The sequence below is a fragment of the Hemicordylus capensis genome, chromosome 13 (genome assembly GCF_027244095.1).
Source record: "Hemicordylus capensis ecotype Gifberg chromosome 13, rHemCap1.1.pri, whole genome shotgun sequence".
Classification (NCBI taxonomy): domain Eukaryota; kingdom Metazoa; phylum Chordata; class Lepidosauria; order Squamata; family Cordylidae; genus Hemicordylus; species Hemicordylus capensis.
Window position 1 is genome coordinate 21,536,719 of NC_069669.1, and position 24,792 is coordinate 21,561,510.

Below are 24,792 nucleotides of genomic sequence, written 5' to 3' on the forward strand. Positions count from 1 at the left end.
CAGCTCCTTTATGTACATTCCATCACAGGCCCTTTCACACATTTGGGATTAAAAGTATACACTGTATACATGTGGGCATGTATCCATGGTTGGCCAGGCCTCCAAAGTTTATAAACAAACACTGAAATAGATTCACACCACTTCCTTAAACACAGCAGTGTACACACGTATTTATTTATTTTTTATCTCTATTTCTATTATTTATTTATTTATTTATTTATTTATTTATTATATTTATTAGATGATATATTATATATATTTATTATATTATATATTATTTATTTATATAATTTATTTATTGTTTCTATTTATAAATAATTTATTTATTTATTATTTCTATACCGCTCTTCCAAAAGTGGTTCAGTGCAGTTTACACAGAGAAATAACAAATAAATAAGATGGCTCCCTGTCCCCAAAGGGCTCACAACCTAAAAAGAAACATAAAATAGACACCAGCAACAGTCACTGGAGGTACTATAGACAATATTCATTCTTATTAACGGTAATTTATTATATATCATCACTGAATTCCATTCTTCCTCCAAAGAGTCTGGGCAGGCATAAAAGGGGGTTATTCTATATCTATGTAAGCCACTGTGGGAACTTTTGTTGAGAAGCGGTGTATAAATATTTGTTGTATTCGTATTCACATTCTGGCTGATCCTGCGTCTAGACCCTGCTTCAGTAAACATCTAGTTGTCCAACAAGAACATACTAGTAGGAGAGGCCCCTCGTTGATCTGGCAAGGTCATTCTGCAAAGATTACCCTTCTAGGAAAGTTCAAGAAATTAAACCTATGTAATCTGATTTTTTATTAATGTGCTTGCAAAAGGGAAGTAAAAGAACAGTTTGACATTTGTAGGATTGGGGCAAAAAAATAAAACTATATATAGGGAGAGAGCCCAACTTCACATATACGCTGGTGGAGTCTGAGCAGCTCATAACCTCCTATTAAGGGGCAATCCGAGGGGTTTCTGGTTCTCATGCAATCCTAAATCGGCTGCCACCACCGTCGCGCATGCAGAAGATTTCCTTCTAGGCATGTGCAGAGTGCCTCCCGACCCTCCTCCCGCATGCATAGGAAGAGTGCCTCCTCCTGCATGCATAGGGAGATTCCCTTCTGGGGGCATGTGCAGAGTGCCTCCCCTCCTCCCGCATGCATAGGGAGATTCCCTTCTGGGGGCATGTGCAGAGTGCCTCCCCTCCCACCAACCTAGGCAGCCTTGAGCCCCGGCACACACACACACACCCTCCTTCGCCCCCCCCCCCCCGCACCCCGAGACCCTCCTCAGGGAGGTGTAGCACCACTTCGCTCTATCCCTCAACGAGTCCTACACTGTGCATCTGAGCATGCTCAGAAGCATTGGAGCATGCGCAGTGTGGCTAAATGAAGCTCGTTTTCGTTTTCTGCCCAAAACCCCCATCAGGTTTTCCTTCCTGATGGAAACATCGACTGGTTGAGGGTGAAGTGAGACTCCAGGGGCCGCGAGGCGAGGAGGGAGCTGGCAGGCCGGGCCCGCCGACTAGGCCCGCCGCCGCCTCCGCCTCCCAAGTTCCGGGGCGGAGGAGGAAGTGCCGGCGGAGCTGCTGCCATGGAGTCCCCCGGCCGGGCTGGCTCCCGATGCTGCGCGGCGGCGGCGGAGTAGCAGCGGCAGCGGCGGCAGCAGCAGGCGGGGGAGGAGGAGGCGACGCGCCGCGCTCCCTTCGGGCCCCCCAGCATGGCGGCGGCGGGGGCGGCGGCGGGGCTGGCCCTGGCCGGGGCTGGGGCCGGCGGGGGCCCGGAGAAGCAGCTGGCGCCGGCCTTGCTCAGCTTCTTCATCTACAACCCGCGGCTCGGGCCCCGCGAGGGAGAGGTGAGGACTGGCGGGGGGGGGGGGTTGTTCTGTGGCGGGGAGTCTTCATCGGAGTCCATCCCTGGGGGTTGGTTTGGGAGGAGATGCTCGGAGGTATCCTTTGAACAAAGTATTGTGTTGCTGCATTTTATGGAGGGGGGTGTTGGGACGTAAGAACAGGAGGACAGCCCGGCGGGATCGGGCCCAAGGAGGCCCATCTCGTCCAGCATCCCGTTCCCCACACTGGCCCACCAGATGCCTCTGGGGAGCCCGCAGGCAGGAGCTGAAAGGGGCCGGCCCTCCCTCCTGCTGTGACTCCCCTGCAACTGGGACTCAGAGGCATCCTGCCTTGGAGGCTGGAGGTGGCCTGTAGCCCTCCCGACTAGTAGCCGTCGATACACCTCTCCGCCATGAAGTTCTCCAAGCCCCTCTTCAAGCCGTCCAGGTTGTTTGCCGTCACCACATCTTGTGGCAGAGAGTTCCACAAGTGGATTGTGCGTTGTGTGGAACTGCTGACCATGGTGGCACTGCCAACCAAGAGGGCCTCTCCTACAGATCTTAACTGGCGGGCAGGTCTATATGGCAGAAGGCGTTCCCTTCAGGTATTGGGGGGCCAGGTTATTTAGGGCTTTAGAAGTCAGTGTTGAAACCTTGAATCAGGCTCGGTGGCAAATTGGCAACCAGTGCAGTTCCTTTAAGACTGGCGGGATGTGCATCCAGCCAGAAGTGCCCATCAGCAGTCTTGCTGCTGCATTCTGCACTAGTTGCAGCTTCCAAACCATCTTCAGGGGCAGCCCCGCATAGAGTGCATTACAGTAGTCCAGTCTGGAGGTTACCAGAGCATGGATCACTGTGGCCAGGCTGTCTCTGTCCAGAAAGGGCCATAGCTGGTGAACAAGCCTGAGTTGAAAATAGGCACTCTTGGCTACTGCTGCCAGCTGGGCCTCCAGCAACAGCAACGAATCCAGGAGTACCCCCAAGTAACACACCTGTTCCTTCCAGGGTACTACCACCCACTCAAGAATAGGATATCTCCCCACCTAATGGACTCAAGAGCCCCTGACAGAATCTCCGACTTATCTTGAATCAGTTTCAATTTATTGGTCTACATCCAGCCCATTACCGCCTCCAGCCAACGGTCAAGCACCTCAACCGCCTCTCCTGATTGAGATGGAATAGAAAGATAGAGGTGGGCATCATCAGCATGCTGGTGGCACCTCACTCCAAACCTCCTGATGACCTCTTCCAGCGGCTTCATATAGATGTTTAAAAACATAGGGGATAAGATTGACCCCTGAGGAACCCCACAGGTCAACTCCCAGCGAGCCAAACAAAGTTCCTCCATGACAACTCTTTGATATCGACCCTGGAGATAGGAGTGAAACCACCACAATGCAGTGCCTCCAACCCCCAACTCCCTAAGCTTTTCCAAAAGGACAACCTTGTCAACGGTATCAAAAGCCGCTGAGAGATGGAGGAGAACCAGCAGGATAACACAGCCCTTGTCCCTCTCCCAGTAAAGGTCATGCCAGGCCTGAAACTGAGCTGGAAGGGATCCAAATAATCCACTGCCTCCAAGCATGGCTGAAGCTGAGTCGCTACCACCTGCACCAGTACCTTGCCAAGGAAAGGTATATTAGCAACCGGGCGATAGTTATACAATACTTCCAGATCTAGGGAGGATCTCTTAAGGAGGGGCCGCACCACTGCCTCTTTAAGAGCCAGCGGAACAGCCCCCTCCTGCAACGAGGCATTAACCACTCCCACGACCCACCTAGCTATAGCCCTTCGACTCGCTCTTATCAGCCATGACGGGCAAGGATCCAGGAGACACGTGGTTGGCCGGACCCTTCCAAGCAGCCTGTCCACATCCTCAGACCGCAACAGTTGAAACTGATCCATAGTAACTGAACCAGTCGGTTCTCTGGAGACCTCCATCAGACCATCCTGAGACGGGGCCTCGAATCCCATGTGGATCTGAATGATTTTAGCCTCACAAATTTATCACAGCAGGCCTCCGAGGGCACAATACCATCCTTTCTCCGGCCTGATGTCACTAGGCCGTTCACCACTCGGGAAATCTCTGCTGGATGGCTAATTGAGGATACAATAGTGGTGGAGAGAGAGTTCTTTTTCGCCGCCATCACTGCCACATGGTAGGCATGATAATATGCTCTAACCCGTGCTCGATCAGACTCGCATTGGGACGTGCACCACCTGCGCTCTAGCTGTCGGCCCTCCTGTTTCATTACCTGGAACTCTTTGGCATACCAGGGTGCTCTACGGGTCCCCATGAGAACATTGAGGACACTTGGGAACGATTGTGTCAATATCCCTAGTCATCTCACGATTCCATAGAGAGACCAGGGCCTCAGCAGGACCACCATCCATGCCAACTGGTAATTCCCCCAGAGCATTCAGGAATCGCTCGGATTCCATAAGGCTCCGCAGGAGGACCATCTCAATGGGTCCCTCATCAATTGCAAATATATTCCTTTGAATGAGGAAATATTTTGGCCTGAATCAAGAGGTCTTTGTCATCTTTGCCTGCATAATATGCATACATCATAAACTCCCATTTTCTCTCTTTTTAATGAGAAATGCACACTACATTTGGAAGAGATGCACAGTTTTGTTTTTTAAAGGCTATGTATTTGGACAAGTAAATAATTTTAAAATGCAATTCCATTATGCCATTCATATTAAGGCAAGATATTGTAAAGATAGTAGTATCAGATCTTAAGTTTAGAGATGTTCATTTGCATGCACTTGTGTTTGTTTTCAGTTAATTGCTCACTTCTCTAATTTCAGGAGGAAAAGAAGATCCTTTTTTATCACCCAAATGATGTAGAAAAGAATGAAAAAATTAGAAGTGTTGGATTATGTGAAGCTATAGTTCAGTTCACAAGGTATTAAGTTTCACATTTGCATAGCATGTTACTGTTTTATTGATTGTGGTGGAATTTAACTACAATAGTAATAACTTCTAAATTTATTTGCAAACAATAAAGTATGTATAGACTATTATTGACTTAAGCAGTGCCTAAAATTTGCTAGGTACTTTTTACATTTACAAAAAGTACTAAATGGTACCTTGCCCATGTAGTGCCCAGTCTAGACTGAGGAGAGCTGGTCTTATGGTAGAATTGTTCCCTTTGCTAAGCAGGGCCTGCCTTGGTTTTCATTTGGATGGGTGACTATGTCACCCATGGGAGATGGGGTAATTGCTCAGTGGAAGATCATCTGCATGCAAGCATGTAGAAGGTCCCAGGTTCATTCCCTGGCATCATTTCCAGGTAGGGCTGGAAAAGTCTTCCGCCTGAAATCTTGGAGAAGCCGCTGCCAGTCAGTGTAGACATTCCTGAGCTAGATTCCTTTGGTAAAAGGCAGCTTCTTATATTCCTCTGTAGACAATCCAGCATTGTAACTTTATTAATTAATAGTTAAGTGATGACACTCCTATGTCTAAAAGGTTGCATTCATGTAATATTTTCCCTTCAGGACCTTTAGTCCTTTGAAACCTGCAAAATCTCTCCATACTCAGAAGAATCGACAGTTCTTCAATGAACCTGAAGAAAATTTCTGGATGGTTATGGTATACCCACCCACTACATTATTCTATTAAACAGTTTTGTAGGGTTTCTTGAAGTGCTTGTCTGTATGCCAAATAAGAAGAGACGGAAATGCATCTCCCTCCTTTGCACAAGACTGGAGGAATGGGGACAGAAAGCATCAATCACTTGCGCTTCTTGTCTTGCTGCTGCTTTGGAGTTGCCAGAGCAACTCCCAGTCTTCAAAGTACTGGACACTTTTCTTTTCAGTTATCCTTGAAATGTTATCCCTTTTTAATGAGGAAGATTCTAATACTAAATTGCGAATGGCTGCCCTGTGAGCTTTCTGGCTGAGCAAAGATTTGCATCTAGATTCTCATTGTAACACATTGGCTCCTTCTCAAAGAACATTTGCTCTTTGTTCCAATGGCCAATAATGGGAGATGAGAGGTTTTAATAGTTAAGACTTCTTTTAAAAAATAGGTATGTGTGCTTTTCTTGTTTAAAAAAAAATTAGTTTCTAGTTTAAAAAATAATAATCCTGTTTTAAAGAAGGAAAGGCAACCTGGATAATTCATTGGTTGTGACTGATGATTGGATATATGTTAGTACTTGGAACTACTGACATTGGCAAGATCCAGACTAAGTCTGAATTCACTTAGATTGAATTAATGGGACTTACGTTAGTCATGACCAACTTGTTTAATTGATTTCAGTGGTGTTTTGTAATGACTAACAAGTCTGGATGTTGCCCATTTGTTTCCCCCCCAGTTGAGTTTTGCTCTAAAATGTTTGTTGAGTGACATATAGATCTACATTTATAAATCATGCTTCTTTGTTCTACTTTCAAGATTGTACGGAATCCCATAATAGAAAAACACAAAGATGGAAAACCAGTTCAAGAGTATCAAGAAGAGGAGATTCTGGTAATAACCTATTGTTGGGTTCTAGATATTTTGGCTATAAAAAACTAAGAATATTACAAGTGTCATCTCTTTTAGGAAAATAGGAAACTGCCATATACTGAGTCAGACCGTTGGTCCATCTGGCTCAGGACTGTCTTCACAGACTGGCAGCGGCTTCTCCAGGGTTGCAGGCAGGAGTCTTTCTCAGTCCTACCTTGGAGATGCTGCCAGGGAGGGAACTTGGAACCTAGATGCTCTTTCCAGAGCGGCTCCATCCCCTGAGGGGAATCTCTTCCAGTGCTCACACATCAAGTCTCCCATTCATATGCAACCAGGGCAGACCCTGCTTAGCTATGGAGACAAGTCATGCTTGCTACCACAAGACCAGCTCTCCTCTCCTTTTAATTTGGTAAATGCAGCCTCATTTAGGTAACTGGAATGCTCTTTCCCTGGAACTATATACAGTTTTCTGGAAGATATGAGGAGAGCTGGAGGAGGGGACCAGGTCTTGCGGTAGCAAGCATGAATTGTCCCCTTTGCTAAACAGGGTCTGCCTTGGTTTGCATTTGAATGGGAGACAACAAGCACTGTGCTGTAAGATTATCCCCTGAGGGGATGGGGCTGTAGCTCAGTGGTAGAGCATCTGCTTGCATGCAGAAGGTCCCAGGGTCAGTCCCTGACAGCATCTCCAGGTAGTCTTAGAAAGACACCTGCCTGAAACCTTGGAGAGCTGCTGCCAGTCTGCATAGACAATATTGCGCTAGATCGCCCAGTCGGATGATGGGAGTTGTAGTTCAGCATCTGCAGGAGGGCCAAGTTGTGCAGCCCTGAGCTAAATGGTTTGAGGCTTCCTATGTTCTTATGATGAGTTCACCTAATAAGATATTTTGATAATCGTACTTCTGGTTGCAGCACCTCTCTCTTATTTATTTATTTATGCATGCATGCCTGCTTTTATTTTAGTCATTTTCTAACTCTGGATTCATACTAGAAACAAGAGCAAAGCAGAGGGTTTAAAAAAATACAATTCAGTGGGCAAAGACTATTTGACAAGGGTTTTTAAGGGCCTAACTGCAGATGTTGTGAGAGATCCAGTTTAAACATATCTATATTTGTGTTGTTCTTACAGTAATTCTCTGATTCTGGATTTTTTTTGCAGGACAAAGTTTATAGTTCAGTGTTACAGCAGTGTTATAATATGTACAAGGTAAGACTATGTTTTCCCCAAGTTCTTTGATGTTAGAAATTAGGGGGTCATCTTAAATTCAGAGTCCCTTTCCTTTTGGGTAAATATAGGTTTAACCTGCATTTAACCTCTATTTTTAAAGGGGATCATCTAAAATTATTGTCTTGTATTCAAGTAAATATGTGTATCTTTTAACGTATGTGCACCAGTGTTCTCTCTACTTTTTTTCATCTGTGTGCAGAATGAGTTTTGTTCTGAGTGTCAGTATCAAGGCAGTGTGTGCGCATGTGAATTCAGAATGGGGCCTTCCTGATTCAACCTGAGCGGGATTTAAATGAACTGAGTGGACATAAAGAAATGTGTGAGTGTGCGCACATGCCTTAGAGGGAACACGGATGTGCACATTCTGCCACTTGCCTATAAGCTAGTTTTTGTTGCTATCTGCATCATTTGTCCAGTGTCCTGGTTAAGCGTGGGAAACGTTGACAGGCTGCTACTCAAAGATGTCGTTCTTCACTTCACATCATAACTATCCTGGAAACAAACTCCTGATCATTATGTAAACTTGTTTTTCATAAAGAATCTGAAACTACAAAACTGAAATTTCAGGATTTGTCCATTGTATTGTATTTGTAAATTTAAATTACATCTTGATAAGCAGGTATGCTTTTAATTATACAGTTCCCAAACTAATGTTTCTCCCCACTTAACATAATTGTTAGCTTTTTAATGGCACATTCCGAAAAGCCATGGAAGATGGAGGTGTAAGAGTTCTGAAAGACAGACTGGAGAAATTCTTCCACCGGGTAAGGTGTGCAGCAACAGTGTACCAGATTAGAATTAGGCAGCTTGTTTAGCACTGGAGATTGTGTTAGAAAAAGTATAAGGAGTTACAACAATGATTTATTCAAATTGTATGCTAGGAAACTCCAGGGCTCTTCAGAGCCCTGTTGCGGTTTTTTAGTGCAAATATAAGAACATGAAAAGTTCTTAGTGAAAAGATAAGAACAGCTCTGCTGGATCAGGCCCAAATCCTATCTACGGTAGTTCAGCATCCTGTACCACACGCTGGCCCATCAGTCAAAGTGGACAGGCTTTCCTGTAATGTAGCGTAGCCTGCCTGCAGTCTGCAGCATTTTTTTTTTGTTGAGGAATCCAGGTATGTTGCAGAGAATTCTGGGGGGTGTTCAGGGGTGTATTTTCAGTTCCCTCAAGGCCCAGCTGGACTGATCCCCGTGTATGCATGACTTAGACCACTTCCCAGAATTCTCGAGTGCAGGGTTCCTCTGCAGAAAAGCTAGAAAGCATTTCCTGAAGGTAAGGAAGTTTGAAATTTTTGAGGTGGAAATCTGTATTTAATTTTGCAGTGTTCTTTGCACATAATTGACATTCTAGCTATGTGGTTGACACTTAGCCATTGTAGGAGCAACTTGCTTCTATGTGGACAAGGCCCCCTAATATTCCTGCTCTAGCTTAACATGAGCTGAGCATAGAAATTATGAAATTTGAAATATTTAGTTAAAGGTTTCATATTGTTTTGAAGTTATGGTCTCATATTTCAAATTTTTTCCATCACCATGAGAACTAGAAACTTGGTGAACAATTCGGCCAAAGTTAAGTGCTTTCAGAGTAATTTGCTATGAGAAAGATAAGCAAATGCTGAAATCAATGATACTTAAAAGTGGTTTGACTTTGGCCAAGTTTTGTCCTGTTTGTTTAAATGAAAGTTTTGTTCTATAGGTTGTCTATATGTCCTAGAAGATGTTTTGAAAGCAGATATGCCTAGCTGTATAAACTCCTTCAGAATAAACATTTTTTAAAAGATATAACTCGATAGCTTACTAAATCTCCAACATGCTTTTGGCCTTTTATAAAGAGGGCTCTTAAAGCCCTCATGTCCACTTAGCACTCAGGCTGAGCTGCTGAGTGTAAAACTGGACACTTTTTAAATTTGAAAGTGATTAATGCAGCATGTAATACAAGGAAGTGTATGTGTGTTTTAATTCAAAACAGCTCTCTATAGAATATAGCTGTTTAATTTGTGAGATGTGGCGCATGTGCATTTTCCCGTTCCTGTGAGTGATCTGTCCTATTTAAAAAGATCGCGTTAAAGAATTACATGACAATTTACTGATAACTATTCCCACCATAGAGGAATGGCTCATCTAGGCTTTACATCTGGGAATGTGACCACTGTTCTTCTACTAGAGAATGGTGGGGATGGTACTTCTAGTCATGCAAAAACAGGTGACATTTTGTGTCTGTGGTGAAAGTGCAGTTGGGATTGGTCTCTGTGATAAATTTGAGACTGTAGTGTAGCTTTAATTGGAGGCAGTGATTGATATCCTTTTCTCCCGTCAGTACTTGCAGACACTTCATTTGCAGTCATGTGACCTGCTGGATGTTTTTTGTGGAATCAGCTTCTTTCCATTGGATAAAATGACTTACTTGAAAATTCAGTCATTCATTAATAAGATGGAAGAAAGTTTGAGCATAGTCAAATATACTGCCTTTCTCTACAATGATCAGCTCATCTGGTAGGTACCCTGAATAGACTGGTGACCTGAGACGAAGCCAGTTCACACATGCAGTGGGGTGTGTAGGAGCAACGTTTGGGCTTGTGGGGTAGGAGATGTGATTGGACACAAACACCTATGCACATATGCCCCATTCACACAATTTGTAGCCAACAGCAGGGAAACCTCTGAAATATGGACCATCTTGTGGCATCAGGGGCCTTTTCTTCGGCTGCATCAGTTTTGTCCCATGATGACTGAGTCAACTTTAGGCCTTTCCCGGGCCTCGGGGCTAAAAAGAGTGCAAACAATGATGCCTGTGTACTGTATCTTAGAAACATGCATACATAGGGAAGTGGCTGGAGTTGGCCACCAGTTCTGTTTCAGCAGTCTGCCGGTGGCGTGAGATGAGCCCCAGAGCAGCCGCTGTAAGTGGCAGTCTTAGATACAGAAGAGGCCTCTCCCTTTTGCAGATTCATCAGTGCATGTTTGTGTATTCAGGAGGGTGGAAGTTTGAAAGCTTAAGAGACTTTGTTGGCTATGGATATCAATGAGTCAGATGCAGTATCGTATCCAGAACACTGCACGCTTGTGGCAGATTTTGTGATTTTTAAAACAATTGTTAAACTGAGTAGGCGCCTTGTTAAGGACACGCTGAAAATGGCCTTGACAAACTTGCTTTGGATCCAGGAGCCAGCCCCAAGATTTAGAAACGAGCCAGTGGACACTTGGCAAGATTGTGGCTGACATTATGTGGCGGTGGGGAGCGGGTAAATGGGTTTCTCGCTATCCCTAGGAAGCTGCTGGAATATAGGAGGCTGGGTCATACCATCAGTCCATAGAGCTCAGTATTGTCTACACTGGCTAGCAGCAGCTTCCAAAGCTTTATAGGCAAGTTTCTCTTCCATCCCTACCTGGAGAGGCTGCCAGGGATTGAACCTGGGACTGTCTGCATGCAAAGCAGATGCTCTACACCCCCATCCCCTTCACATAATCTGCTTAGCACAGAAACAGGGCTGCCTGGGACAAATAAATAATTAAATCACCACTGAATATTCTAGTCTAGGCACCACAGTTAAAAATCTAGGCACCATGGCTCCCTGGCACCTGGGATTTGATTTATTACGTTTATAAACTGCCCCATCCGAAGGCTTTGGGCGGTGTACAACAAATTGGTTTCATGACTGGTTGTTATGAAACCTGCAAGGGAAAGAGGACGACGAAGAAGAAAATTTTACAGCACAGTATTTATCTCTGGCAATCTTAGCAGTACTTAGTCCCTTGATCTGTGCACACATGGTCATACTTCAGTGCTTTTAGTTTTAAAGTAAGCTCTCCAAAAATGGCAACATGGTGGTCGGTTTTCAGCTAATCAGAAGCTTTTTTGACCATCATGACTTCATTGAGTGAAAATGTCGAGTTTTCATCAGAAACAAGAGTCTGCAGTTTGCAGGCATCAATGTAATTCAAACCCAAGAGCTCTTCTTCAGCTGTGTTTGATTTCAGGCTGCTTATTGGCAGGACACAGCTGCACCGGGCATCCAGTTTCATTTGAGAGCTGCAGTTCAAGGGTTTCCTATTCAAAAGTGATTAAGAAGTCGAGAGAATGTGCTCTGAACTCAGACGAGAAGTAATCTACAGATGATCACATTAAAATAATTACAGCTCAGAAGAGGATTAAAACAGAGTTCCCAAGACTTCTTGTTCTAGATTCTCAGCCTTACACCTATGTGTAGTCTGCTTATAATGAAAAATGTTGAATCCTAGTTTGGAACAATTTTTTGATCACTTAAATCTAGTACTAAGTTTGAAGATGTTTAGGTTTATTAATATATACTTGGTATCTTACCTGCACTGCTTGCACTGGGCAGAAGAAAGGAATTTCTTTCCATCAGTAACCTAAAGGCCTGTATAGTACAGGAGTTTGAGCCACTGACCTGACCACAGATGGTTACTTGGAAATAATGTGAAGTAGTAGAGTTTACTGAGAGATCAGTATGATTTCTCTCTACTACATATGTAAAGTGTGAACAATCTTCAGGAACATTGGACAGGGCTCACGGCTTTACTTAAAAAATAAAACCCATATAGTTAGAATAGAGCTCTGATCATGGTTTAGGATTGAAACCATGGTTTGAGATTCTAAATGTACAGATGGACCACGATTTAGAGCTGTTTGTTTTCTTCTGTCTAAAGCGCAGCTAGCTTCTGAGGTGGTGAAGCAATGGCTGTAACTGGGTTTTTCTATTCAGATCACTCCCTACCAGTGTTCCCTGTAACAGGGATTCCCAGATGTTGTTGACTATAACTCCCATAATCTCCAGCCAAAGGCCATTGCAGTTGGGATGACTTGAGTTGTGGTCAGCAATATCCGGGAATCCCTCTTATAAGGCTCCTGACCGTGGTTTAGAACCTCACTTCAAACTATGTTTCCCAATTCTGATTTGCTAGTTTGATTCCCAACCATGCTCTGTCAATTTGAGAACTGCACAAAACCATAGTTAAGCTTCCTTAACTATGGTTTGGTATGCTGTCTAAATGAGTTAGTGTCTCCTCCCAGTTTTCATCCTTGTTGTCTTACAAAATTAGGATAATGGTAGTTGTGATTGATGGTCCTTGCCAAAAGTTATGTGGGGTGGGTGGGATGTAATTCAGGTTGAAAATGGTGATAGGATGGGATACTAGATGTTTAGAGGGTGTGTTTTTCATACCTATGGTTTACAGATGTGAACGTGCTCCTTTGCCTGAAGTTTATAAATGTATTGCCTGGAGGAAGCCATATAACTAGCACAGATGCAAAACCTGTGAACCTTGAGACCTTGGCAGTTTGTGAATCTTCTCTTGATAGTGAAGTCGTTCATTTTTATTAGCAGGATAGCTCTGATGAGGGCTGGGCCATAGCAGGTTCAGTTTAAACCTCTGGGTTCTCTGCCTGAAACCTTGGAGAGCTCCTGCCAGTCATAATACTGGGCTACATGGACTAATAGTCTGCCTCAGTATATGGCAGATTCATCTGTTCCACTAACGTTACTTAAATGACTGACAAGCCTAGTCAGTGTATACTCTTAAGAAGCCTTTTTAACATTCCAGGAGTGGACTGGAACAAGAAGACATGAGAATTTTATACAAATATCTCACCACATCTCTGTTTCCAAGGCATATAGAACCAGAGGTAAGCTGTATGGCTTGACAACAAACATCGCCTCTGTCCTCTGTGAAATAATTCTCTCTCTCTCTCTCACCCACCCCCGCCCCAAATCTTCTCAGCTGCATTTCCTTGGAGAAAAGGGGCAGTTTGCCAGTTTCTCTAAACGCTCTAGGGCACTGGGAGAGGAAGGGAGGAGATTTCCTTAACAACTCCTTTGTTTCAGCTGGCAGGGAGAGATTCCCCAATGCATGCAGAAATGCCTGTAAACCTACAGCACTATGGAAGGTAACTTTTTATCCATTACTTTTTACGCCCTGCTTATAGAATCAGTTTATTCAACATTTTAACTTAGTTCCCATCAACCTCTGACTTCCCTGCATGATCCACGAGAATTTAAAAATGGGGTGCGGGGGCATCCTGGGAGAGGAGGAACGTGTGTGTGTGTGTGTGTGCGCGCGCGCGCACGTGCGTTCGTTTGGCATAGATTGAAGTCTTAATAGTTTGATATAGTTAAATCCCAGCTTTGCTCTTTTAGGTTTCTCACTGGACCTCTGAATCTTAATGATCCAGAAGCAAAATGCAGATTTCCCAAAATATTTGTAAACACAGACGATGCGTATGAAGAGCTTCATCTAATTGTTTATAAGGTAACTGCTACTCTTTTGTTTTTGCTATAATGTGAAGTTGTTTGTTTTTTAAATTTACACACACACACACACACACTCTCTTGAGGCACAGGAGTTTAATGTATCTCAGAACCTGGGGGATATAACCCAGAGACGGCAAACACTAAGGGGGCAAAAGCCAGTAAAAGGTCTCATCTTAAGTTAGGTCAAGGGCCTTGTAAGACTGCCGTCTTGTGCCTGCTTGCTTGGATGGAAATCCCACCGGAATCAGTGAGACTTCTGAGACATACGGTTGGGTGGCATGTCCTTGTTTGTGCTTCCCAGGATGCACTATGACATTCTGAGAAACTCAGAAAGGCCCATAATTAATAATAGCCATCTACCGGTAGCCACCTGCTGTTCACATTCTAGAAGAGAAGCCTGCTGCCAGGATCAGGCTTGGGTCACTCAGAATTCTCGCAGATATGATTGGGCTGCAGGTGTCCCCGAAAGGAGATGTGGTTAGAGCTCTCAGCGCACTGAAGAGCACCCAAGGAACTCCAGGTTTGGTTACAGTTCGTTGCAGACCACCCAGCAGGAGATGTGGCAGAGTGGGGTTTTTTGCAGGTGTGAGGTCCAAGCTAAGGTAGTAGGGCTGAGAAAGACTTTTTGAGACCTTGGAGTTGTATTCGACACCAATTGCCAGTCTTGAGTTAAGTAATAGTTGGCTAGCGAAGCCACCTTCTCCACTTCCCCCTTCAAGTCTGCAGTGACCCTGGCCGGTTCTAAGGTATCTCTGTGTGCAGCGGGAGCTTCCTCCAGCCGAGAGCTTGCCGTCTTCACTTACACCAGTGTCCTTTACACAAGCAGGAGAGCAGAACCTAACGCCAGCAATGAAATGTATCCAAGGAGCAGCGATAAGACTGTTCTCTTGATACATGTTTTGTTTCTTGCAGGCTATGAGTGCAGCTGTCTGCTTTATGATTGATGGTGAGTATAATATAAAATATATAAAATATATAACCTAGACATATGCTGTCGTCTGAGCATTTGTTTGCTTTCTGGAGGGATTTCCGTCCCTCCTTCTTCCACCAGCACCCCCCCCCCCACCAAAGGCAGCTCACAAAAAACACCAAGATCAACAGAAGGCAATAAAAGCACAAAACAATATAAACAATCGATTAAAGTACTGAAAAGAGGGCAGTAAACTCAGTAAGGGGAGAAAGCATGGAACGCTCAAACCCGGTTCCCTGTATTTGCCCCTCATGACAGAATGTCAGCCTAGGACTTGGGTTCAAGTTCCCACTAAGCTGGGAAGGCTTTTCCAACTGGAAAATAAACTGACATTGAAGCAGCTTGGAGGGGCTGTTTAAGGGGAAATTTCAAAAGTTACTGAGCACTTCCTGTTTCTGAATAGGAAGCTGCTGAACCCGAAAAGGGAAAGTATTCTATTTTGAAGGCACAGGAGCACTGAAAGGCTTTCATAGAAGTAGAGACTTTCATAGAACACTGGACTCAATGGTATTGCTGCTGCATTCTTTAAAACAAAAACAAAACAAAACCAGATTTCCCGAGATCCCAAAAGAAACGGAAGCAACCTAGGGATAAAAAGGGAGAACATAATGTAAATGCCCTCTAAAAAGCAAGTGAGCACAGGAGCAATTCGGGGGGGGGGGTGCGGGGGCTGAGACTGGAAGCTCCCAATATCTCTCACCTGAACCTATCTCACAGGTTTGTTCTCCAGGTAAAAGGGGAGTAGGAGAAGATCCACATATGCCTTCTTGAGCTCCTTGGATGAAGAGGGGGATAAAAATATAGCACTGATAGTGTTTTCCATGTAAATAAAAATGGTTTGAGCCATTTTTGTATCTGTGACACAGTAAGGGATAACGTTTTTGCAAGGAGTCAACCTTGGATAATGGAGTAGAAGCATCTTAATACTTTACATGTTTACTTAGAAGTAAGAACCATTGAGTTCAATGAGACTGGCTCCCAAGAAGTGGACAGAGAAGAGCAAACAGAAGGCAATTTCAAAAAGTGTTTGTTTCTCCCTAAATATTCACAGGATTCTGTCTGATCCTCCAGGTCCTCTGAGATCAAATGTGAACTTCTGCAGAAATGTTGCCAAGTTTGATGAAATCTGTGTGTGAAATTTTGCAATGCTTCCCCCATTGTTAAATGTGTTGCTAGAGTTACTGCATCAGACTCTTCTGTGAAACCTGCCACTTGACCTTTATCAAATGGTCTTGCTTCTCACTGAAGGAGGGCATTGATTTTGGTGCTTTCTTCATATAGAAATATAGGGGAAAGGTGGGTTGTCCTCTTTTAAAAAACAAAAACATGGGGGACCCGGCTGATGTCCGAAAACAGTTTACACGTGACCTGAATAAAACCTTAGACCTTGCTTGAACCATGATCAAGTGGTGTGTGGTGCAGTGTAGCCCAGATGCTGCTTGTGCCATATCATCTCTTCTACCTATCTGCCTGGATCCTCTGTGAGAGCTGCCTCAGAGACAGCTGTGTCTGCTCCATGATGTGGCTCTCATTGGTCCCCACATGGAATATGCCTGGGATGGTCGTGAGGGCAGGGGAAAGTCTCATTGTCCCTCTCCCAAACTCTTTCACAGTCTCTATGCAGCCTACATTGGAGTTTTGCCGAAAACTTGACAGCATTGTCGGGCCGCAGCTCACTGTTTTGGCATCGGATATATGTGAACAATACAACATCAACAAAAGGATATCGGGGTGCGTGTATGATCTCTCTTTCTATTGCAAACCATCAGCTTGTTAATAAAGACTGAATGGTTAAGAGGTACTTACAATAGGGAGTCAGTGAGCTTTCTACCCAAGAGTATTACCTTGATAGCAACATAATACTCTGGATGATGTTGAACTACAACTCCCATCCTCAGCTGGGGATGATGGGAGTTGTAGTTCAACAACAGCTGGCGAGCCAGTGTTGCTGACCCCTATTCTTTAGGATGTCATTTGAGTAAAGGTAGGCAGTGCTTCCTAGTGAAGATCATCTCTTGGCCTGGTTTCTGTTGGCTTTTGGCTGCTGCTGTTTTCTTCAGCTCTTGTCTAGTTCACAAGAGGTGATGCAGTACACAGGATAGTGAGGGCCACCACCCGCGAGTGAATGGGGTGACCTTTACTGTTTTTTTGAATGGGCCACTTTTGCGGTGGGGGGGGGGAACCCTTCAATGCGAGAGCCATTCCCCACTTTGCTGAACTCTGCGTGATCCTGCTCTTTCCTCAGTGCTGGGAGGGCCCTTTCGGAGAGACGGAGCCCTCTCTTGAGAGCTCTGTGGGGAAAGCGCTGGGAAGGACTAACCTTCCCCGCCATCTGTGCATCTTCCAAGCTGGCACTCCGGGGGCTCAAGGGGGCCCCGTTTCCCTTAAAGGAGCCCCCTGGCGCTGGGCAAAGTGCAGCATTGCCTAGTGGGAATGGTTGTCCCGGCAGGCTGCTAGGGGGATGGTGCAGAGTATTCAGCTTTGGCCTCTGCTTCACACAAGCCCAATAAACAATTAGTCTGGGGGGCCTCCAGTGGTCCCCGGTCCTTACAGTGAGGAATGCTGGAGTAGTGCCTTGATATGTGGTTTGATACTGTTGTACCATGAAGCTGCTAGTGGATAAGGAAACACGCCACCAATTCCCAGAGGGCAGAGCAGCACTCTCTCCCGCCTTCTCTTAGCCACTGGGATCTCCCACCCCCAGGATGCAGCAAGAGAGAAACCACCCATTTCCCAGATAGTGGCCGTTTCCTGGCCTTAAGAACAAACTGTCCAGCAAGGATGGCAGAGGCAGATTGCTTGGTTGGTTTCATTCTCATCCCAGGTTTGGAGGCAGACAGATCAAAGGCCCTGGGAGGGAGCCAGGGGGCCGCAGAGGCCTGCATTGTCCGGTCAGGTTTCCAAGGTATGTTCTCCAGGGAAGCAAAGGGCCCAGGTAGAATCGTGCATGGCTTCCTGGAGCCTGGCCCTGGTGTGGTCAGCCAGTACAGTGGGCTGAGGATGCATGCAGTCTTCACTGGTATGAGGTGGCACCCGTGGGGAAGCACAATGGGTTCCTGGGAAACTAGGTGGGTTGAGGGGCTGGGCCTTCTCCTAGCCCCCGCTTCTGTTCCCATCGTGAGACCCACTTCTCACTTTGGACACTCTGGTTTTAGTGAAACATCTGTTATGGCTTACATGTAGAGCAGACATATTTATCAAGAGATGTCAGAATCTGAAATGATCACGAAGACATTTTCTTTCTTTTTCATTTTATTTTTTTTGATGTACCACCAATGTATTATTTATCTTAATTAAGAATCCTCTCTAATAAAACGCTTGGTGTCCGTCCGTGGACGGACACCAAGCGTGCGTTCGTGCCTCGGCTGTTCTGGGCATGCGCGGAGCGCATGCCCAGAACAGAGCCAGGGAGGCACAAACACCAGGACCCGGCGACCATCTTGGGCAGCCAGAAACGGCCGCCCCGAAGAAGCCGGGACTGCGGAGGAGGGGAAAACTGACCGAGGCAGCGGCAGAGCCGCCGCCTTGGCCGAAAGAGACGGAGGCCAGGGGCGGAGCGGAGGCCATGTAACTTTTTTAAAAAATTGCTCCCGCAGCCGATGCCGCCGACCCTCCCTCCCAGCTGCCGAGTCCCCCTTACCCTGGCCCACTTCCGTCGGCCGAAGAAAGTCCTTAATTTAAGAGGCAGAGAGGAGCTCGCAAGCAGAGCTCCTCTCTGTGCAAAGCCTCTTCCCGAACTGCCACTTTGGGCGCTTTCTGGGGGTGGGTAGGGCCAGTTACTCTCCCCCTGCTAAATGAAGAGAATCACCACATTAAAAGGTGCCTGTCTGCCGAGTTAGCAGGGCTTATTTGAGATAAGGTTAGCCCCTGGGGGCTGTGATGGGAGAAAAAACAGGTTGGACTTGGTCAATTGAACTATACAAGAAGTCCCAGTGTGTGGGTTTCTCCCCCTGCCCCCACCCTATAACTAGAATTGTGGAGTAGCTGCAGTTTCTTGACCCAGGCTAAGCAACTTCAGCCTTCCTGCCGATGTGGAACTACAAATCTCATCATCCTGGACTGTTGGTCTCTGTGGCTGGGGATTGTGGTCCAACCACAGCTGGAGGGCCAAAGCCTTAGGATGGCCTTCCCTGAATAGCCTCATGAATGGCAATATAAGGACAGCCCTGCTGGATCAGGCCCAAGTAAGCCCATCTAGTCCAGCATCCTGTTTTGCACAGTGGCCCACCAGATGCCGTTGGAAGCCCACAGGCAGGAGCTGAGGGCATGCCCTCTCCTGCTGCTGTTGCTCCCCTACAGCTGGTACTCAGAGGCATCTTGCCTTTAAGGCTGGAGGTGGCCTATAGCCCTCCGACTAGTAGCTGTTGATAGACCTCTCCTCCATGAAGTTATCCACACCCCTCTTCAAGCCATCCAGGTTGTTGGCTGTCACCACATATTGTGGCAGAAAATTCCACAAGTTGATTATGCGTTGTGTGAAAAAGTACTTCCGTTTGTTGGTCCTAGACCTCCTGGCAATCAATTTCATGGAGTGACCCCTGGTTCTAGTGTTGTGTGAGAGGGAAAAGAATTTCTCTCCACTTTCTCCACATCATGCATGATTTTATAGACCTCTATCATGTCTCCCCGCAGTCGTCTTTTTTCTAAACTAAAAAGCCCCAGGTGTTGTAATCTTGCCTCATAAGAAAGGTGCTCTAGGCCCCTGTTCATCTTGGTTGCCCTCTTCTGCACCTTTTCCAGTTCTACAATGTCCTCCTTTAGATGTGGTGACCAGAACTGTACACAGTACTCCCAAGGGTGGCCGCACCATAGTTTTGTATAAGGACAATATAATATTAGCTGTTTTATTTTCAATCCCCTTCCTAATGATCCCTAGCATGGAATTGGCCTTTCAACGAGCTGTCTACCAGCTGTCCGATCACCTCACTCAAGGTTGTGCTGGTGCTAGGTGAGTCTCTGGAGAAAAGTCAGCCTAGTAGGGGCAGGGCCATGAGTAGTCTTCTTAATATTTCTATAAAATGTGTAACACTTTCTAGGCACCATACATACTCTTTAAAAGGACACAGATCCTGCCTGCTGGCTTATAGACTAAGTCACCTGATTTGGGGGTGACACATCATTGTGGGGGAATAACTGTCAAAATAAGAATCCTGGTTTATTTCAACACAGCTATGCTGAAACTCAGCAGTTAAGCCTGTAATGGGACCAAGGCTATTAACTTTTTGTTTTTTATGGTGTTGGTAGAATAAAGTGATGGAAGTGTATCTGATTGAGTCTGGCTTAAACTTTAATGTTTAATGTGTCTCATCCTGAGAACCCGATACAGCTTCTCTTGGTACAAACGTAGCTGAGTTGATACAGTAGGAAGCAAGGTTCTCAGTTCTCAGCTTGAAATGTTGTGTAACAGTTTTCACAAAGGAAACATTAAGCTGCAAATGTCGAAGTGTGTTAAAATAAACTGGAGCAGTAGAAAACAATCTCTAACCCAGTCTTTGTCAGGAGTGCAATCTGTATTGCTTTAGAGCAGAAAGCAATTTGTTGTGGCTGGAGATTATGGGATTTGTAGTTCAATATCTGAAGAGCCAAGGTTGCCTATCCCTGTTTTAGAGTATCAAATTGATTTGCCTTCCTCCCACACGCAAAACATTTGGTTTGTGGTTCAAAGGAATTCTGTTTTCTATCATAAATTAAAGGACCCCCCCCCATCTCCACCTTGCTTTCACTTGCACAGGCTGCACAAAATGTTAATCTATTAAATTTGTAGGGGATGAGCACTAGCAGATGTTGCTTTCCTGACTTTTGTCCAGACTATTTCCTGACTACTGTCAGCTAAATAGAACAAACATCTTGTGAATCGTTTGGGTCAGCCTACCAAAAAGGGACTAGCAAATCTACTTGACAGCTGCTAATGTTTTAATAACTGGTGGCGGACATGTTTTGATCTTGACTTTAAATGAAATGTACAGGCAGACCTTGTTGTTCATGGGGGTTAGGTTCTGTGCCTACAACCGCAAATAATGAAGCATTAGGTCAATGGAAATTTGGGGGTTAGGTTCTGGAGTCTCAGAAAATGGCCTGAAAAATCCCTGTAACACCGTGCGGCGGGGGTGGGGAGCTGGGAAGAGGATAGTGCACCACAGTGTGCCTTGGCCACCTTGGATATTATGCTCTCCCACTCTCTAGCTGCCCCCCAACCCATCAAGTACAATATAGAGTAGAAATATAAGATCAAAGAATCCTCACCCTGCTGTTATCCAGCACATCGCAGCATGAAGCCCTGGGAGGCATCACAGCATGAGAGACAGTTCCCGTACCGTAAGCACCCAAGGGCTAGTTCCCTCACTCACACACCCACCCAAAGTTTATGTCCAGCACTTTAGAGGCATCATCGGAGACAGTTCAAGCAGGCACCCAGGGGGTGGTTTCCTCACCCCGCAAAGTTCACGTCCAGCACTTTAGAGGCATTGCAGTGTCAGAGACAGTTCAAGTAAGCACCCACAGGGGAATTCCCTCTGTTGCAGGAGTTAGTAGTCCTTTGGCGGTAAAACTGAAACCAAAGAAGCAGTCCCAGCACTCCCTCCAGTTTCCTTAGGTGGTAAAACAAAAGTGAAAACAGCAGTGGAGTTAGCAAACGCTAAGAGGAATGGCTCCCAGAGGGAGAAGGAGAAAAAACACAAGGAGAAGAACACACACAAAATGCCACCAAAACAATCCTCCAGACTCCCCTCTCAACCCATAGAGCACGGCCATATATGGGGATCGGAGGCTCGCAATGAAAACCATGGATATACAAGACACGCGACCGTGAATGGCAAGTTCAGGGCATTATTTTTGAACTGCGGATACGCAAATCCCTGAATATTGGCATTGCAGATAACTAGGTCCGCCTGTACACAACAGAGCATTTGGTATACTAGCAAGCCATTCAGAATCAGTGTTCAGATCCCTCATATCTGCAGCTAATGTATATTTTTCTTCACATAAACTGCCTCTGTTGTTTACATGCCCATTTCCTTCCACTCTTATTTCCCAGGTCAGAGAAAGAGCCTCAGTTTAAATTTATCTATTTCAACCACATGAATCTCGCCGAGAAGAGTACAATCCACATGAGGAGAACGCCCAACATCTCGCTCACCTCAGTTCACCCTGACTTAATGAAGATTCTTGGCGACATCAACAATGACTTCACTAGGTGACCTACATTCTTCCTCCTGTTTTACAGGAGTAGGATGTTACTACTACAACAATTGTTTATAGACTGCTCTTCAACCAAAGGTCTCAAAGCTGTTTACATAAGAAAATACATAAATAAGATGGTGGCCTGTCTCCAAAGGGCTCACAGTCTAGAAAAGGAAATGTAAGAGGCAACAGCCACTGGAAGGATGTTGTTTGGTTTTCATTTGTGAATCTGACATGAACCCAGACTTAAGCAGTCTTGTTTTCCTTTAGCTGTCATGCTGCACAGTTCTTCTTTACTGTTGCTTAGTTTTAGTCAAGCTAATGTGTTGGTTATCTGAGCACATAGGCCAAAGATTTGTACTAATAAACTTATTTCCTACAGGGTGGATGATGATGAAGAAATCATAGTGAAGGCAATGAGTGACTACTGGATTGTTGGCAAGAAATCTGATCAGCGGGAACTGTATGTCATTTTGAACCAGAAAAATGCAAACCTGATTGAAGTTAACGGCAAGTAACACTTACATTACTTCAGTACTACTGACTTTACTAAAAGTGGTGGTGGTGGAAATCGTTCCTTCCATGTATATGGCATTTTGCAAAATACAAGTAGCTAGGCCCCTCTCCTGAGGAACTTACAGTCTAAAAGCTAACACGGGAGACAGCAGAGAAATGGAGGCATGGATAAACTGTGGGGAGATATGCATTCATCTCAGTTTCATGTCTTTATTTGAATCATTTGGTAATCTTGTTTCTGGGGAAAGTTATTTCCCCAAAAGATAAACTGAGCCAGTAAGGCAAAAGTAATTTGGTCTTTTAGAGATAAGACAGATCACATCACAGGAAAGGTATCAGTTCATACTCTGCAGTTAGTACCTTTCTATCGTTTTGTGTAATGCTTCTAAGCATTGTGTGTTTGGGTGGGGGAGGGGTTGTCCTTCTTCCTATACAATCTGGGAGGAAATAAGTCTATCAGTGGTGTTAATGATATTGGGTTATGTTATCCCTCATGACTGTAAAACGGTCTTGCTATTTAAGAGAGGAGGTGGAGAACACTGATTTAAAGCTGGTATAAAATTTGTTTAAAGTTGACATGTTTTTCTGGGAATCAGACCAACAAATTGATTGAATTTGATACAATGTTGATACATTGAAGTTTTAAATATACATTACAACTGTATTTGTTTTTCTTTGTTACTATATTTAGTGCTAAGTTTTCTTGGTACAAATATTATCAGTGGGCAACATGTACAAGTGGAGCAACATTTCATGCACACAATGGAGGAGGGGTGCTTTATGTCCCCTAAACTCTCCTATCCTCGGTGCCCTCTCCAAATGCCACTGAGGGTTGTGGGACCTTTAAGGACATATTTGCCGGGGACATTCAGTTAAAATTGCCTCACGTGTAAAACATTCCAATGTTTAGATTTATTTTTCTGTTAAACATACTGAGCTTTAACACACCTTGTGATTCTCTCTTTCAGAAGAAGTAAAGAAACTTTGTGCAACACAGTTCAATAATATTTTCTTCTTGGATTGATCTGCAAGGGGCCAACTTATTTGAAGATGGCTTTAAATTAAGATGTCTGAAAAGCATTTTTGCTTACTGTGACAGGTTATTAGTCATATTATTGACTGGCATAATGACAATAGTAAAGCAATACTTGCTTTGTAAGAAACATTTCTACTAAAACTGTACACTCTGATCATATGATTTTTAGATTTTAAAGTATTTATGTGCAAATTAAACTCTGAATTAAACATGCATCATTCCATTTCTCTGATACTGTTGTGTGAATATTTTACTGGAAAAATAAAATTAGTCATTGTTACAGTTTTGGGGAGTGTTTTTCCTGTTTTGTTACTCTAGCATAAAATTGAATTATTACCCATTCATCTGTCTATGGAGGATATAAGGAAACTTTTCAAACTGGAGTGGTGAAGTCAGTCACCTTCACAAGAGAGAGGGAGAGGCCACAGTAAGGGATTCCAGGCAACGGAGACACTCCTCATATGGTAAATGCAGAGAAAGGGATACTATAGGTGTTCTGACATGGAGCCATGAAGTGTCACTATGAGGGCTGTCATCAAAATGAGAGAGCAGCTGGGTGACTAGTTGCATAAGTCAATTGACTGATGAACCTACCCAATTTGTATGAGCTTCATAGAAGAAAAAGTAATAATTCTAAGGAAAAAAGCACTGTCGTTTTGCTTTCCAGCCATGCATGCCTGTCTTGCAGCAGGCGTCACTACCGAAGAGACAGCCCCTCTTCTCTCACACAGGAGGGAGTGCCTCTGGAGCTGGTGCTGTCTGTGGTTTTCATATCCTCGTGTTTGAAAACACAAACCTGCTGACCAATCGGTACCTTTCCAGCTGATCATAGTTTCACCCCTTGAACTAATTGCTATAAAAGCTTTCTGCTGAACGTGAGATTTTTTGGGGGCAGTGTTTTAAACTAGACCTGCTGCACAACCCGTGACCCACCAACGTGCCTGGTCAACGAGATCCCCCAAGCAGGAAGCAAGGAAGGCTGGATTGTGCCCCTGGTGGGAGACCCTGCACTGGACAGGGTGGGAGGAGGGTAACGAATCCCAGACTGCATGGGTTGATTTGGGGGGGGGGGGCAGAAGCACTGCCTTGCCTAACGACAGGAGGATTCGATTCAACAACTGCCTGTGCCCTTCAAGCTTGTGAACCAGTCTTTCCTGTAGCAGGGATTATTCCGCAGCCACAATGAAATTGTGGTTGGGTATGATGGGAGTCCTTGTTCGGCAACATCCAGTTCCCAGAAGTTGTTGCCTACAATTCCCATAATCCCCCAAAGCCACTGCAGCTGTGGATGGCATGGGAGTGGT

At 44.9% G+C, this 24,792-nt stretch overlaps 1 protein-coding gene across 2 annotated transcripts; it reads left to right on the plus strand.

The window, feature by feature from the left end:
* Window positions 1-1,374: 1,374 nt before the first annotated feature.
* On the plus strand, window positions 1,375-23,773 carry CCZ1 (CCZ1 homolog, vacuolar protein trafficking and biogenesis associated). Of its 2 annotated transcripts, XM_053275795.1 has the most exons (16): window positions 1,375-1,853; window positions 4,644-4,741; window positions 5,334-5,427; window positions 6,235-6,309; window positions 7,448-7,495; window positions 8,197-8,280; window positions 9,836-10,011; window positions 13,081-13,162; window positions 13,362-13,423; window positions 13,674-13,785; window positions 14,700-14,733; window positions 16,371-16,488; window positions 19,634-19,705; window positions 21,791-21,949; window positions 22,319-22,446; window positions 23,421-23,773. In XM_053275795.1, exons 1-16 carry the CDS (start codon window positions 1,719-1,721, stop codon window positions 23,474-23,476), a joined length of 1,533 nt encoding a protein of 510 aa, XP_053131770.1. In that variant the 5' UTR covers window positions 1,375-1,718; the 3' UTR covers window positions 23,477-23,773. The 2 variants fall into 2 exon arrangements, with proteins under 2 accessions (XP_053131770.1, XP_053131771.1); XM_053275796.1 differs by lacking the exon at window positions 19,634-19,705 and having other exon boundaries at window positions 1,377-1,853.
* The last annotated feature ends 1,019 nt before the right edge of the window (window positions 23,774-24,792 follow it).